The sequence below is a fragment of the Megascapheus bottae genome, chromosome 9, assembly GCF_031878675.1.
Source record: "Megascapheus bottae isolate mThoBot1 chromosome 9, mThoBot2.hap1, whole genome shotgun sequence".
Taxonomy (NCBI): Eukaryota; Metazoa; Chordata; class Mammalia; order Rodentia; family Geomyidae; genus Megascapheus; species Megascapheus bottae.
The window spans coordinates 33,437,682-33,455,101 of NC_143517.1; the positions used below are offsets into that span (position 1 = coordinate 33,437,682).

At 36.7% G+C, this 17,420-nt stretch overlaps 1 protein-coding gene across 1 annotated transcript in view; it reads left to right on the forward strand.

The window, feature by feature from the left end:
• Positions 1-17,420, forward strand: part of Necab1 (N-terminal EF-hand calcium binding protein 1) — a 139,755-nt gene that overhangs the window by 5,068 nt on the left and 117,267 nt on the right. The window contains exon 2 of the mRNA XM_090339046.1: positions 1,382-1,406. Within this exon, the coding sequence (XP_090195172.1) occupies positions 1,382-1,406 (25 nt within the window). The remainder of the gene's footprint in view (positions 1-1,381; positions 1,407-17,420) is intronic.

A 17,420-nucleotide genomic window follows, 5' to 3' on the forward strand; every position in this document is an offset into this window, starting at 1 on the left:
TGGCTTCCTGGTTTTAGAAAAGAGGAAGGAGCTGGATATAATGGAGGAATGGATTTGCAATATCCACACTAGCTATTACCATTGTTCAGTCTTATTAACTAAATCAATTTTGTAAAAACAGAAAAAAGATAAACAAGACCAATGAATTATATATTATTATCAAAGTGACACCTACCTAACTGCTTCTGGGAAAGTTTCATGGGTGAGATTTTTTAGTAATAATATAAATATAATAATATTCATTCTGGTTATAGTATTAATTATATTATTATTTATTGTAGTGTATATAGTATATTTATATGATATAAGGTCCCATTCATACAGACTAAGGACTAGACCTTCAACATTTGTTTTGGGGAAAAATAATTCAAACCACAACGTAAACAGCAGCAGCAACTCCTTGCCTGAATCTTTTCTGGTTCAAAACCAGCAGAAAAGGACAATAAGCTTCTCCTTTTTTTCTTTCTCTCCTTCTCTGCCCAGCTCTGAAATATGTAAACCAAGAATGAAAGTAGCACTGGTTTCCCAAAATAAAATTAGAAATCATTACCACAGTCAATGGATACCAAATGACCAATCAGTTCCCATACTTCAAAAGCAATTTAAAACAGGCCCTAGAGAACATAATGGATGTGCAACAAATAAGATACAATATAGACAGACACATGTGCTCCTATTCAGCCATTATTTATGATTTTTATTTTTTTCTTGTTAACTCCAGTTTTCTTGAGATATGATTGACTTAATTTAAATTAAAGTTTGATAGGGTTTGGTGTATGTTAAAACATTACAACAGCCAAGACAGTAACTATCTTTATCACCCCTAGAAGTTGCCACATGCCCTTCTATAATCCATCCTTCCCTGCCCTGATATTCCTAGTTCACTGTCTGTTGCTATGGGTAAGTTTGCAAGTTTTCAGAATGCTTATATAAATGAACTTATACAATATATATCTCTTGTACCTAGGTTTTCCACTTAGCATAATTATTTTGAGATTCACCCAAGATATAGATAGATAGATAGATAGATAGATAGATAGATAGATAGATAGAGACAGTTCTTCAGTGGATGAATGTACCAGTTTATCTGTTCACTTGTTGATGGATATTTGAGTTGCATTCAGGTTTTGGCTATTCTAAAGAATGAAACATTTACTTAGAATTTCTTTAACTAACCAGTGAATTGTGTATAAACATAATGTGTATCGCAAAACATGGGAAGGGGTAACAATATTCAAGAAGTAATGTACCCACTACCTGATGAATGTAACTGTAGCCCATCTGTACATCACCCCAACAATAAAATTTAAAAAGTATAATAAAAATATATATTGCATACTTAGGCAAAATGTTAACAAAATATTTCCCCTTTTCTTTTCAGATATTGAGGAGAGCAGACAAAAATGGTAAGCCAAAAAAATCCTGTTTGTATTCATTCTATTTAACTGTGGTCTCTTATATTTCATGCCACTTTAGAAAGAATAATAGAGAAGAATAAAGTCTTAGAAATTGACTTATAAAATGTCAGTTCCTTATAAAGTCTAAGTTTTGGGGAAATTTGTGGCTGTAGATATTCTGGCGAAGTTGGCAGAGGAATTTACATGGAACAGCATGATGGCACTTCTGACTTTAAAATGAGGGAGCCCTGGGCTCTGACTTTTCCTTTTAATGGGCGAAAATGACAACTTTATAGCAATAACAGTGTGATTCACTGAGTGTCTACTATGTGCCAGGTTTGGAACCATATGCCTAGGGTACAGTGGGTCATAGCACCATTAAGATATAAGCTGGTCTTGAATCTAGGATGGCTTGAGACCAACTTCCAGGCTTTTTTCAGGTAATTTCATGGAGGCCATGGGCAATCCCATTGCACGATAGGAGGTTGTCAGGTAGCAGACATCGCATAGTGCACTTTCCCATCAGAAGAGAATGAACTTGAGTGAGTGTGACAGAGAAGGAAGAGATGGTTAAAAAATGACTTGTCCCTTTAGTGACATCGGCACAGCATTCAGTCCTATAAGCTGTCACAAGCAAGACTGTGTATTACTTTTTTATTCCACCAGAACAGTTTTCCCCAAAGAATTGTACACCAGAGCTTATTAAATTTTATTTTACTGCACTACAGCTACAGTGGAAGGGCTGTAGGGGAGGAATACTATTGACAAAAACTACTTGACACCTTTAGGATACATAGATTTTTTTTCCCTTTCTTGAAACCTTTTATTTTTTTCTTACATGCAGGGAAAGGTTATAATCAAAGTCCAGGTCTGACAGTCTAATGACATAAGTTGTTGCCTAGTTTGTCCTCAAGCAACCAGATCGAGACACTACATGACACTGTAGAGCTTTCTACCCAGAAGGAAACAGCTCAGTTCAAGGAACAATGATATAGAACCCCTAATATGCAACTATACCTGGCCATCAGAATATCTGTAATTTTTTTCAGATGATGTGACTGTGATCAGGATATTATCACTTCAAACATCTTTTTCCTTTTCTTTTCCCCCCTTGATTGGATTTTTATTTTTATGTTCTTTAATTGTTTTGGTCAAGGTGGTGCACAGAGGGGTTATAGTTATATACATAAAGTAATGAGTACATTTCTTGTTACTTGGTACATTTGAAGACAGAAATGATTCTTTTTTTGTCAGTCAGTCATGGAGCTTGAACTCTGGACTTTGGTGCTGTCCTTGAGCTCTTCAGCTCAAGGGTAGCACAGAGCCACTTTTGGTCTTCTGGTGGTTAACTGAAGATAAGAGTCTCACCGACTTTTGTTCCCCTGCTAACTTTGAACTGCAATTCTCAGATCTCAGCTTCCTGAGTAGCTGGGATTACAGGTGTGAGCCACAGGCATGCAACATATACAACATGTTTTTGTTTTTTTTGTTTTTTTGTTTTTGCCAGTCCTGGGCTTGAGCTCAGGGCCTGAGCACTGTCCTTGGACTTTCTCAAGGCTAGAGCTCTACCACTTGAGCCTCAGCACCACTTTTGGCTTTTTTTTTTTTTTTTGCTATGTATGTGGTACCAAAGAATCAAACCCGGGTCTTCATGCTTGCTAGGCAAGGACTCTACCACTAGGCCAAACTCCCGGCCCAGCAACATGTTTTCTTATCTGATGCTTTTGCTGACAAAACAGGGCCTTTCTGTCTTTCTGCCACCCACATAACAATTCTGAACTGCACATCAGAAATACCTTATCTCCTCTTGCCTCCAAGCACCTGTCTCTCTCAAATGATACCTTCATTTCTTTGCATTTCCAAGAAGGACCACAAATTTATTTGCTGCTACACTCTTCTTTTCCTTGAAATGACAAAAATCAAATAAAAATTTTAAAAGGTCATAATATCCATGTGATTTAATAGCTGTGAGAACGTCATTTATTATGCTTAACAGAGGGGCTACTTGCTCTGGCAGCCCCTGGCCTCTTATTTTCCCACTTTACCTTCTCACATAATGCCTCTCTTCTTCTTGCTCCCTTTCCTAATGCTTGATTCTACTAAGCTATCAAAGCTACTTCTGCCATTTTCCTTCTCAGTCTTTACCATGCATTTACCTCTGTCCCTCTCTGAAGCACATACTGTCTTGAGCATCATTCCAGATACCTATCTCTACAATTCTGTACCATCTGTCATCTTTAACCTCTGCCTTAACCTGAATCTCTATCTGCTATCATCAGTTTGAGAGGTCTCAGGTATTGTTTTCATTCTTTCACAAGAGTCATCTTATTTGAGCAGCCAGTTTCCTTGGTCAGCCTCTGCCCCCTCTCTCTCTGAGCATATACTTCTGAATGTATGGAGTATTGCCCTATGGTGGAGAACTACCATTTATTAGAAATTTTACTCCCCTAAGCCATACGTGTTTTTCTAGAACAAGGAACTTGTCTTATGAGGAAATTCTGTGTCTCCAGTATTTGGAGCTTAATAGATATTTATTTAACAAATTAACACTAATTGAGGCTTTTCTGCTTCATTATCCATCTTCTTCTCAATCTGCTTTTCTCCCTGCCTTTTTATTCTACCTTCCCATTCTTCTTTTTCAGTGTAAAGTAGAGAAAGCACAGAATCATTCAGAACTAGGCATAAATAACAGCAATGGTGTCTCATAGCTCTGTTTGTCATGGAGTTATTATGAGTAATAATTGAGGTAATATGTCTCATAAGCTTCCAGGAAAGGGCCCGACAATAAAAAATGTAATGCTAAATACTTAAACTCTTTCTTGTGCTCTTAAGCCTTGGCTACATAAAATAATTGGTGACATTTTAGCTACATCTACTGAAGTAAGATTCAGTGAAAAAAGAAAACATAAGGCTATTTACCATACTGCAGGATTTAAAAGAGGAAAGGAGATGGTATGATCTAATGTAAATGAGAAGATCAAAAAGTAACCAACTTTCTGTACCATGTGTTCCTCACATTCTCTATTTTTAAGTAAACAGCTTCTGCATGTATTTGATTTCTTGGTAACAGACCTTCATATGACAGAGTCCCTCGTGGATGGCTTAATTGGTGATGGAATAATCAAAGAAATACAAGGCAATAAGCAGAATGAGAGTTATCCCGCCAGAGGACAGATTTAGCATTTGGACTCAGATATCTGACACGAAAGAGAAGTTGCTGGTTAAATGAGGGGCAAAATGCATGATTAGTGATTAGCTTTAATAATAGTGTCTTAGGGAGGATATATTTTTTTTGGTTGGGTTGTTGTTAGGCTAGACATAAAGATAGGTCTGAAAATAGGACTGCTTAGGGAAGATGCTACTGCTGGATATAAAGAGCCCAGAATTAAATCTGGAAATGTAAAATTCCTGAAAAAGCTGATACATGGATTTAATGCAAATGGACAGTTCCTGAATGTTTTTAAATTTTGCAAAAATATGCTTTTCATTTATATATTTTTATTTTAAAATATTTGCTAAGGAATATACACATATATAAAGTTTTCAAGAATATGATGATTTAATGTACACATTCATTCCACAGTGATGACTATAATCAAATCAATTAATACATCCATTACCACTATGCTTTACAGTAGATTCCTATAGCTACATAGCCTTAGTATGACTGGAATTTCTATCCATTAACTGCATCTCCCCATTCATCCACCCGTAGCTATGGGCAACTATAACTCTACCATTTGCTACTTTGAGTTTGGCTCTTTTCAGATTCTACATATAATGAAATACAGCATTTATCTGTGTCTGGGCCAAAGATTGTTTTTTTAGTTTGTGTTATGTAAAAGGCAATGTACAAATGTTCACAGTGATGAACAGAACTGTCTGATTCCTCTTGTTGATTTATACATGCTAAGATCTATTCTCATTACCCAAACACATAGGAAGATTGTGTGTGAGGTGGTGTTGATTCCTGAGTAATGGCTCTTTACAGGCAATGCGATATTTCTCTTTAGGCTTTTGGCGCATTATCTCAGTCTATGCACTCTAAGTCTGTGAGAACACAAATGTCTGAGGTTTATACTAATGCATGAAATGCCTGCCATAACATTGGTAGATGCTCAATAAATTTTTGTGAACTCATTTGTAAGAAATACATAACTATCAATTTGACCTTGAGATGTAGCTTAACTGGTAATATACTTGTCTAACATGTACACCACTCTAGTTCAATTCTTAGTACACAAAACAAACAACAATAAGCAAATTGAAAAAGGAACACAATCAATACATATTTAATCCAACATGCTCTCTTCTGTTTTGGGTTTGTTTGTTTTGTTTTGTTTCTGTGCTGGTACTCAGGTTTGAACTTAGGGCTTCTCAGTCTTGCTCAGCTTTTTTGCTCAAAGCCAGTACTCTACTAGTTGAGCCAAACCTCTAGTCCACTAGTTTTGCTGATTTATTGCATGTCAAAATCTTTTGGACATTTCTGCTGGAGCTGGCAGTTTGATCTGAAGATCAGACTGATCTTCAGATGTCAGTCTCCTGAGCAGCTAGGATTACAGGCCCAAGCCACCAGAATCTTGGTGAGTTTTTGAACAACATTTAGAGATCACAGAGATCTTTGATTCCCTACGGTCTGTGTCTGTGCCATACTAATAAGGCCACCTTTTAATGTGTGCTACACAGCCAAACATCACCCATAATCTCTATCTTCAGGGATCTCTAACCTTTTTTAATCCTATAGTCAGAATTCTTGGCCCAAAATAAAATGGAATGGTTAACAGGTGTTCCTTGAAATTAGAATTCTTAGTGCAAGACTAATTTTCATGTCCTAATTCCTCACTAATTTCTTGGTCATTAAAACCAAATGTATTAATAGGGATTCATTTAGAAATAAAATAGAGCACAGAACCAACACTCTCCCCTCAATCTATGCCTTAAAAAGGACCTTCACTTTGGTGGAAGGGAGATTCCCAAAGTATTGTAATGCGTTATAAGAATCTGCAAGCACAAATTTTGAATGTCATGATTTTTTTTTAAAAGCAAAATGAGGGAATACAAATTTTCTATTTTCTGAGTACACTCCCCCCCCCACAATGTAAAGCAGTTTCACACTCGTAAATGTGTTACTTTTCTGCCAGAAGCAGGAAACTGTGAGAATTCTAATCTTTACAAAGCTAGGCTTATCAGCTGTCACAGAAACAAATAGCAAATTTAGCCCCAAGCTTCTGAGTGAAATAAATGGCTGCCAGTGCTACAGAAGTCAGAGGTCTCTCTACTATGAGCTACTAGACTGCACAGGGTATCTTAGCATACCTGAAACTTGACTTCAGTTTATTCTTTCTGTTCTTGAATTGGCCAACCCAGCATCCCTTTCCCTTTTTTGGCCCTAGAATGGAGTTATCTTCTCTGCTCTAACTAGATTGCAAAGGCATGTAGCTTGGCCATTAAACTTAAGACTTTGCAGTCAAACTCTGTGAGTTCAAATCCTTTTTCCATTTGCTAGGTGGCCTGAGTAATTTGCTTAGTTTTCTTATCTGTAAAATGCAGGTAATGAGAGTGACCGTTGCAGGTTCGCTGACTGACCTAGTCAATGAGATAATTTGCAGAAATTGCCCAGAAAGATACTCGTTCATTAGAACGTGTTAGTGTTACCCATTTTTAATTTTCATGCTGATTCGTATTGCTTGGTAAGACTGCCAGACTCTGTGTTCCACTTATATCCTCCTACATATGCGTCATTCACAGGAGAGTGCCCAAAGATTCTGTCCAAGACAACCTCACTAAAACCCAGAGCTGCTCTGAGGCTTGTCCCATCTTTGTGTTGATTGTTTAACTTTTCTTTTTGCTTGAGAGCCATTAATTCTAATTTGATTTTTGTGTACATTGAGTCCATTTTGGGATTAAAATACTTCTAGGATTTTGTACTCCACAGTGATCTCTGAAGAAACTGAGTGCTACGGTTTTTTTTTTTGTCAGTCTTGGAACTTGAACTCAGGGCCTGAGCACCATCTTTGGCTTTTTCCTCAAAGCTAGCACTCTGCCACTTGAACCACGCACCACTTCTGGCTTTTTCCATGTATCTGGTACCGAGGAATCAAAACCTGGGTCTTTGTGCATGCTAGGAAAGCACTCTACCACTATGCCAAACTCTGGCCCTGAGTATTACAGTTTTTAAATAAAAGAACTAAATGAGGGAAATGAAATCAAGTAATACAAGCTATATCAAAGACTCTCCTTTGGTATAAAAATGTTCCCATATTTGATTTTGACTATATCTTCATGATGCTCTGATGTTCAGAGGGTCAGTGCATTCCTTTGAAGGGAGAAGTATTTCAAAAAATTGCTCAAGTGATCGTGACTTATATGTAAAGTTAAATTTATTTTATGAAAGTAAATGAGAACTATGCATAGGAGCTATACATAGTGATTGTATTTAAAAGATCATAAGTTCTATTTTCAGCCCTCCCTTTCTTCCTCCAGCTTTCTTTCATTCTTTCATCTGTTACTGTGTCTTTCTCCTGTGAGAAAATTCTATGTTGAGCACTAGACAGTAAAATGAAAGAGACTAAATGAAACTCAATAATAACTTCTTGTTTCTCTTTTCTCCCTCAATCTCACTAACACGCACACGCGCCCACACACACACCCCAGAATGGACTAGGACACTAGGTCTAAAATAGACTCTATATTGTAGAATGGGAGGTAAATGTGTTAACTAAGTTTTATACAGAGTAGAGCCAGGTGCTGATGGCTCATGCCTGTAATCCTAGCTACTCAAGAAGTTGAAATCAGAGTATCTCTGAATCCAGTCAGGGCAGAAAAGCCCATGAGCCTCTTACCTCCAGTTAACCAGGACAATACCGTAGGTATGACTCAAGCACTACAGTGCCATCCTTGAACAGGAAAAGCCAAGTGAAAGTAGAAGGCCATGAGTACAAATCCCAGTACCAATGACCAACAACCAGCACACGCGTGCACACACACACACACACACACACACACACACACACACACAAACACATCTTCACTAAGTGTTATATTAGAGGACTTTTCCTAAAGTGTAAAATCTGATCTTATCATTTCCATGCTCAAAATTCTTCATGCCATATTTAACCCACAGAAGAAAAATCATGACTACCATTCATGCTTCTGTGACGCCTCAGGTTTTTTCACTCCGAAGCATAAACTCGTTGTAGAGTGTTCACCTAGCATGCATGAAGCCCTGGGTTTAATTACTCTGTGCCACATACATAGTAAATGCCAAGAATGACACTATGAATCAAGTGGCAGAGCACTTGCCCTGAGCAAAAAAATGTCCAAGGACAGTGCCCAGGCCCTGGGTTCAAGCCCCAGGACGGGCAAAAAAAAATTTTTTTCTCTGATTCTGTTTGGCAAATGAATGCCTTAGAAATCAGAATTGGATCATTAATTTGTTTTGTCACATGCAAACTCTATTACCTTGTGGGAGCACTTATTCCCCAATGCCTATTTCATAGGATTATTATGATTGTAAACAAAAATACAAAGACCTTGTACATGACAGATACACAGTCAATACATATCAATAACTCTGCCTGATTGTCCACAATTCTTTAGCGTATTTCATCTTGTTCATTATATACTTAAAACATTGTGCTAAATAATCAAAGTACTTTCTTACCTCCTATGAGATTACATGTTCTTTGATATATGCAAAACTGAATTGACCCTACCCTCAAAGAACATTACCAGATATAAAACAGTATATATATATATGTATATATAGTGATTACTGTAATTCCCAACTTATAGTTAGTATTTCATAAATGTTCCTGTGTGTCCATGGAGGAAAATAAGTCTAATTCTCCCTGTGTCTTCTTGAGTCTCAATTCATAGTTGTAAGTGTGGGGTTTCAGGAAGTAGTAGTTATTTCAGGTACAAGGAAACCAAGAACAAGACATAGAACTTGAAAAGATGAATGGGAATTAGTTCCTGAGCAGAAGTGCTCAATTTGTAAAAATATGTATTAGTAAGAATTGCCAAGCATGTGCACATCCAAAACCAAACTCCTAATCCTAGGACCTGGCTAATCTTAGAGCAAAGCACACTGTTCAGTGTTCTGACTAAAGATTCAAGAGATTCCCATGATCTCACCCTCTTTCTCTGAGAGTTCCACATACTGTCTACCAGCAGGCCCTGTCAACTTGGCCATCAAAATATATTCAGATCTAATCACTGCTCCCTGCTTCTAAATCCTACCCATGCTGAAGGCCTTTACAGTCTCACATGGAAACTTCCATAAAAACCTCCAGGTCAGAGCAATTGAGGTCTTCAACAAGTCAGTAGCAAAAATGATAATGATAAGAAAGCTCAATATGGCATTTTTGGATGTATAATTAATTTGCAAAGGATTGATGATTGGCTGAAGTATTTAGTGAGGAAGATGAAGATATATAATGTCATTTAATACACAGTGGGGGCAGGGATCTGAGTTCTAGTTTTGGTTTGACTATTTTATGTCTATGACAGTGTCTAGTATAGTAAAACAATTTTGGCATGGAGTTATGAAATCAAATAATGAAAGCCAATAAACATAAAAAGGGAAGGATGAGTGTATGAAAGAATAACAGGGAAAATATGGTGAAAGTATATTATATGCATGTATGAAAATAACTGCAATGCAACTTCTTTGTGCAATTAATATATACTAATAATCTGTTATCAAGTCTTCTAGCTCATGAGAATATCCATTCATATAACAGAGGAAATTAATATTATAGTAATAAAAGTAAATAGCCTTAGCAAAGCATTGGTATGCTAGGTATAACTTCATTAATATCTGTGAACATCTATATGGCAGATAATACTATCATTCTAATTTTAGCAGTGAATAATCTGAGGGATATGGAAATCACATAAGAACATAGTGTCAGTAAATATGATTTTATTCTAATCCAAGAATCCTAATACTTAGCCAGGGCACTTCACTGACTAAAGCTCATTTCTGTAGCAGAGTTATGTGTTCAGATCTAAAATATACCAATATTATTCTATGCATAATTCCAAGAGATTGCAAGTGATCTATTTAAAAACAAAAGGATAAAAATATGAAACTGTTCCTGCTATGATCTTCTTTGAAAAGGTTATGCTATAATAAAGAATAAACTTTGTACTTTTTTTTTTTGTGAGTCATGGTGCTTGAACTTTGGGCCTGGGTGCTGTCCCTGAGCTCTTCAGTTCAAGACTGCCACCCTCCTTCTGAGCCACAGTCCCACTTCCCATTTCCTAGTGTTTAATTGGAGACAAGACTCTCATGTTCTTTAGTGACCAGGCTGGCTTTGAATAGAGATCTTCAGATCTCAGCCTCATGAATAGTTTGGATTACAGGCATGAGCTACAAAGCCCAGCCTAGTTGTGCTATTTTTAATGCCTTTATTTGCCAGATATCTTAGGAAAGCAATTTGAATGTCAGATACTATGCAAGGCGATAAGAATCCAAAGGCAAAAGAATACATAAACTTTAAGACACATTTACTAATGTCTTGGACATGTTAGTTTTCTTGAGCTTATTTCCTCACTTTAGGCAGAAATAGCAAGACTTAATTTGCTGGTTGTGTTGATAACGAGGAAAAGCAGGATAAATGTATTTTAAAAAATCCTTGCAATCATGTTTAACATAATGTTGATAGTCAAAACATGTCAGTTTCCTTAATTAACTTTCTATAGCTGTTCAAGATATGGGAGATGAACTAGTCAAAATGTGAGCTCTTACAAAGCTTTATATTCCTAGGATGGATTGTGTATTTGTGAAATGAATGAAACTCCTCTTTTAGTTCTCCATATGCATTGGAGAAAATTTAGACAATCAATTACATACATGCTTAAAGACCTGAGATGTGGCTGGGTGTTGGGTAACAGCATCAGCTGGGAGTTTGCGATCTTGTTGGTGAGTGAGTCATAAACACTGGAAAAATTGAATCAGAATTGAGAATTGTCCTCTACAATTTAAGAGGCATCAGTGAGCAGTAAAATGAGGACTGGGCAAAGGAATCAGAAGTGGGGGTTCTAGTTCAGGTGGTAGAGAGCCAGTCTCAAGTATAAAAGTCAAGCGTGATGATGACATCCTGAACCCAGTATCAACTAGGACAATTTCAGTTTGAGTAAAAATATAACTAGCCAAAGCTGCATACTGGTGGCTCATGCCTATAATTCTAGTTACTCGGGAGGCTGAAACATAGAGAATTGTGGTTGGAAGCTAGCTTCTGGCAAAAAAAAAAAAGTCTGCAAGATTTCACCTCTAAAAGTAACAGGCAAATACATTCATAACCATAAAGGAAATATAAGTCAAAACAATTTTGAGATTCTATTTCATCCCAGTTAGACTGATCAACATCATGAATTCAAATAACAACCAGTGCTTGTGGGGTTGGGGGAGAAAGGAACCTGTTTCACTGTCGGGGAATGTACACTAGTACAATCACTCTGGATGGTAGTCCAGAGGCTCCTCAAAAACTAAACATAGGACTTTGTTACTTGGCATATTGTATATATGTTTCTTTGTTTATTTGAAATAGGATAGGGAAGGGGGATAAGATGAGAGAAGGGGAGTGGGGGGAGGGAAATGGGAACAAAAACATGAAAAGGGGTAGCAATGTCTGTTAAGAATGCAACTTCTATCTGGCGAATATAATGTAACCCTTCTTTTAATTACCATAAAAATATATTAAAAAATAAACAATGTGTGTTATGTAAAAAATTGCAGTCATGGGGTACTCAGTGGATTCTGGGTGGAAAAGACTAGGCAATTATGGCAGGGAAAGGAGGGAGAAACTACAGGAAAGGAAAGGAAGGGGTGACACTGTCCAAAAAGAAAAGTGCTCATTACTTGACTTAGGAATTAGTGATCTCTCACTATATACATAAATGTATATACATGTATACATACATATATGGATATAGACATCTATGTATACATATATATACATATATGTATGTGTGTGTATATATATATATATATATATCCAGAAGTAATGCCAGCCTAGTAAAGTGTCAGCCAAGTATGCAATCAGGCATCAAACAAGTAGATAAAACATCAGCTCCTGAGTTCAAACCTGATACTGGCAATAAATAAATAAATAGCCAATCTATTAACATAAAATTGGGTAATTGTTTGTTGTCTTTTATCATTGAAATACCCCAAATTTGCGTTGTTTCAGACATCCTAGGTATATCTAGATGTGCAGAAGTCTTACTTTTTCTTCTTTCTATACCTATCCATTCGTCTCAGTGTTGACTGGTTTGTCCTACAGGTAATCTTTTTCCAGGAATGGAATGAGTTCCTGGAATGTGAGTTACAAGTTCAGTATATCACAAGAGAGAATTCTTTTTATGATAATTTTAGCAAAAATTCAGGATTTCCTGTAGTTGAACAAATAGTCATATGTCTACTCATGAGACAATGACCATGAGACTAGGATTTCAAACACACACACACACACACACACACACACACACACACACACACACCCCAAGCAGGAAGAGAGGCTTAACATTGCCTTTAGAAATCTTAGAGAAGGGGCCTGTGAGTTTGGCCTACTGGTAGAGTGCTTGCCTAGACCTGGGTTTGATTCCTCGGTACCACATACATATAAAAAAAGCCAGAAGTGGTGTTGAGGCTCAAGTGGGTAGAGCTCTAGCCTTGAGAAAGTCCGAGGACAGTGCTCAGGCCCTGAGATTAAGCCCAGGACTGGCAAAAAAAATAAAAAAGAAATCTTAGAGAAGGAAGGTCAATAATGCTACATAATCATTATTTTTACCTGAAAAAATAATATATTCTTGAACAGCCAGAACTGACATATTCTTCTGGAGGATAGACTAGTTATCAGCAATTATTTACTAGTAATGGAGGTGTGGAGGAGGGAGAAAAATGAACACACATGAACTATGTACTTTCTCTAAGTTGGATTTACACTTTCACAGTGAAATTTGCCACAAACAAAGTATGCTTTATGCTCTTAATTTTCAATGTACATTTTCTACAAGTAACTAAGTATTCCTCTCATAAATATTTTATCTGCCATTCTACAAGAGTTTGAGTAACATGATGTCATTTTTTGTTATTTTCCTTCGAGGTTCACATCAAACGTCCTTGTTAATTCTCCATAGAAATTATAAAAACATATTTTTGCACAGAGTAAATTAGCAATTGATCCTTTCCAGTTATGAAAACTAATAGACACTTATTTCCTCAGGATAAAGGCAGTTTCTTAATGCATGTACATATATATATAATATGTACACATTATATAATATATATTATATATCCTCAGCTCAAATCCAAATGATGAAAACATTTTTATGTAACAAATAAGCTTTCTTATAAATTATCTAATTGTCTGGTGTCAAGGCAGAAAAGAACTGAACATTATACAGAGGTTATATAGTTTTTTACCTGACAGCTAGAAACTTAGATTTTTAACCGAAAGTACCTTAATGACTACTAGCCAGGATGAGTGCTGTCAGGGATTTTATCTGAATCACTTTACTGTATTCCAGTTACTTTTCCTCCTGAAATGAATAAGAAGACTTAACTACTTTCTAGAACTATTGTGATGACTACAGAAAATAAAATTTGGGGTAAAAATTCTTGGCAGTGAAATACAATAGTCCAACATATTTTATAGAAACTTCCCATATATCTAAGACCCAATTTTCTCTATAATTTACATTTTAAATTGCAGAAGTACATTTGTTATAACTAGTGAATGATGTTAATGCATTATATTTAATTAGAGATTTTTTTAAATTATACTATTTTCTGAGAAAGCATTAATTCCTACCTAACGTTTTCATATTCCAGGGTCACCATCCAAAATATAATATTACAGTTAGTAATCATGTATCTTAAGTTTCATTTGGTTGAGACAGATTCTTATTTTCCTTAACTTTGATAATTTTAAAATTTTTCAGGAATGTCAGTTCTTGAGATTTTGTAAAATGTCCATTATAGCTTCAAGGGCTGGGAGGTTGGCCTAGTGGTAGAGTGCTTGCCTAGCATGCACGAAGACGCGGGTTCAACTCCTCAGTGTCATATACATAGAAAAAAGCCAGAAGTGGTGCTGAGGCTCAAGTGGTAGAGCTCTAGCCTTGAGAAAGTCCAAGGACAGTGCTCAGGTCTGAGCCCAAGCCCAGGACTGGCAAAAACAAAAACAAAAACAAAACAAAAAAACCCTTCAAATATTTCTTCTATACATTTGCTTTCTTTCTTCATTTGACATTGTAATTTATGGAAATAATTTCTTTTGAATTTTCCTCATTCCCTTAGAAATTTGGTTCTGTCTTTTTTTGTTCTGTTCCCCCTCCCCAGTTTATTTTTCTTTTTGCTAAACAGTACAGTTTTGAAATTTCAATATTTTGTGAGGATAATCATTTTTTTATTTTTTATTGTAATTAGTAAAAGGGTTACATGATATTTGCCAGATAGAAGGTGCATTAATTCACATACATTGATACCCTTTCACATGTCTTGGTACCCATTTCCCTTCCCCCCCCCACATCCCCCACCTGTCTTGGTTTTCCCCCCTTCCCTATCAAATTTCAAATATCCAAATACAAATAAATTCAATATATCAGATAACAAAGTGAGATACTATACCAATATGAGATAACCAAGGCACAGCAAAGGAGATGACAGACAACATAGTACATTAAGGACAACAATCATTCATTATATGGCTTTTGTTTCAATATCCTGGAGGTCCTTTCAATTAGCTTCACATTATATGGCCTTATGTATCAAGATTTTGCTCTATTGCAGATCTCTGCTAGTAGAGCCCAAGGTTTCTACTGATTATGATGAATGAGGGAAACCATTGAGCCTAAGTTCCTTTGAGTCTGGCTTACTTCACTTAATATGATTTTTTGTAAGTCTTTCCATTTCCTAACAAATGGGTCGATGTCATTCTTTCTGACAGCAGCAGAGAATTCCATTGTGTACAAATACCACAACTTGTTGATCCACTCATCAACTGAGGGACATCTAGGTTGGTTCCATATCTTTGCTATGGTGAATAGTGCTGCAATGAACATTATTGTGCTAGTGGGTTTAGTATGTCCTTGTTTCTGGATGGTTGGGTAAATGCCAAGTAGTGGAATTGCTGGGTCATAGGGGAGTTCTATGTTTAGCCTTTTGAGGAACTGCCATACTGCTTTCCATACTGTTTGAACGAGTTTGCACTCCCACCAACAGTGTAGTAGTGATCCCTCCTGGCCACATCCCCTCCAGCATCTGTTGTTATTCGTTTTCCTGGCCATTCTAACTGGAGTGAGGTGGAATCTTAGAGTTGTTTTGATTTGCATTTCTTTTATGACCAGAGATGTTGAGCATTTCTTCATGTGTCTATAGGCCATTTTTGTTTCTTCTTCAGAGAAGACTCTCTTTAAGTCTTTGGCCCATTTTTTAATGGGATGGTTGTTACTTTGGAGGTTAGTTTTGGAGTGATTCAATTTTTTGAGTTGTTGATAAATTTTAGATATGAGGCCTTGTTCGTTGTTTGGTTGGTGAAGATCTTCTCCCACTCTGTAGGCTTCCTGATTAGTTTACTAGCTATGTCCTTTGCCATACCAAAGCACTGCAGTTTAATGCAGTACCACTTATCCAGCCTTTCTCTGATTTGTTGTGATTCTTGGTCCTTATTAAGAAAGTTTCGACCTGTGCCAAGGAGGCCTAGTGTATCTCCTATTCCTTCCTGTAAACTTTTCAGTGTGTCAGCTTTTACCTCCAGGTCTTTGATCCATTTGGAGTTAATTCTAGTGCAAGGTGACAAAGAAGGATCCAACTTTAGTTTTCTGCAGGTGCTTAACCAGTACTGCCAGCACAACTTGTTGAAGAGGCTGTCTTTCTTCCATTCTATTTTTTTGGCTCCCTTGTCAAAGATTAGGTGGCCATAGGTCTGTGGTTTAATATCTGGGTCCTCAGTTCTATTCCATTGGTCTTCAGGCCTGTTCCTGTGCCAGTACCAAGCTGTTTTGAGAATTATAGCTCTGTAATAGAGTCTAAAGTTTGGAATTGAAATTCCTCCAGCGCTATTCTTTCTGCTAAGAAGTGTTTTTGCTATACGGGGTCTTTTATTATTCCATATGAAATTTTGGATTGCCTCTTCTATTTCTTTAAAGAATGACATTGGGATATTGATGGGTATTGCATTGAATTTGTAGATAGCTCTTGGCAAGATTGTCATTTTCACAATGTTGATTCTTCCAATCCAGGAGCATGGGAAGTTTTTCCATTTCCTTAGTTCTGCTTTAATTTCCTTTTTTAGGGTTTTAAAGTTTTTGTCAAAAAGGTCCTTTACATTCTTAGTTAAGCTAATTCCTAGGTACTTTATTTTCTTTGAGGCTATTGTGAAAGGAGTTTCTTTCCTGATTATTGCCTCGTTCCTCTCACTGTTGGCTTAAAGGAAGGCAGTTGATGAGGATAATCATTTTAAATGCTCATAAAATCTATCTTACAGTTGCCACAGAGGAGGGGGGGATACTGAAATTTCTTTCTTTCTTTCTTTCTTTCTTTCTTTCTTTCTTTCTTTCTTTCTTTCTCTCTTTCTTTCTTTCTTTTGTCATGAGGCTTGAACTCAGCTTGAGCATGTCCCTGAGCTCTTCAGCTCAAGGATACCACTCTACCCTTGAGCCAAAACCCACTTCCCATTTTCTAGAGGTTAATTGGAGAGAGTCTCAGGTCCTTTTGTGCCCAGGTTGGGTTTGAACTTCGATCATCAGATCTCAGCCTTCTGAGTGGCTAGAATTACAGGTGTGAGCCACCGCGCCTGGCAGATACTGCCATTTCTATTGACAATCCCCTTACATCCTCAACTTTTTCCTTACCTGTGTCAAGTCTACTGATGAACCCAAAGAAGGAATTCCTCATTTCTGTCACAGCTGTTTGTAGTATTTCTTAGTTTTCATCTGTCTGTTTCTATTTCTAGTCCTTTCTTCACATATTGTCTACTTTTTGTAGAAATACCATTAGCATATTAATTCTAGTTA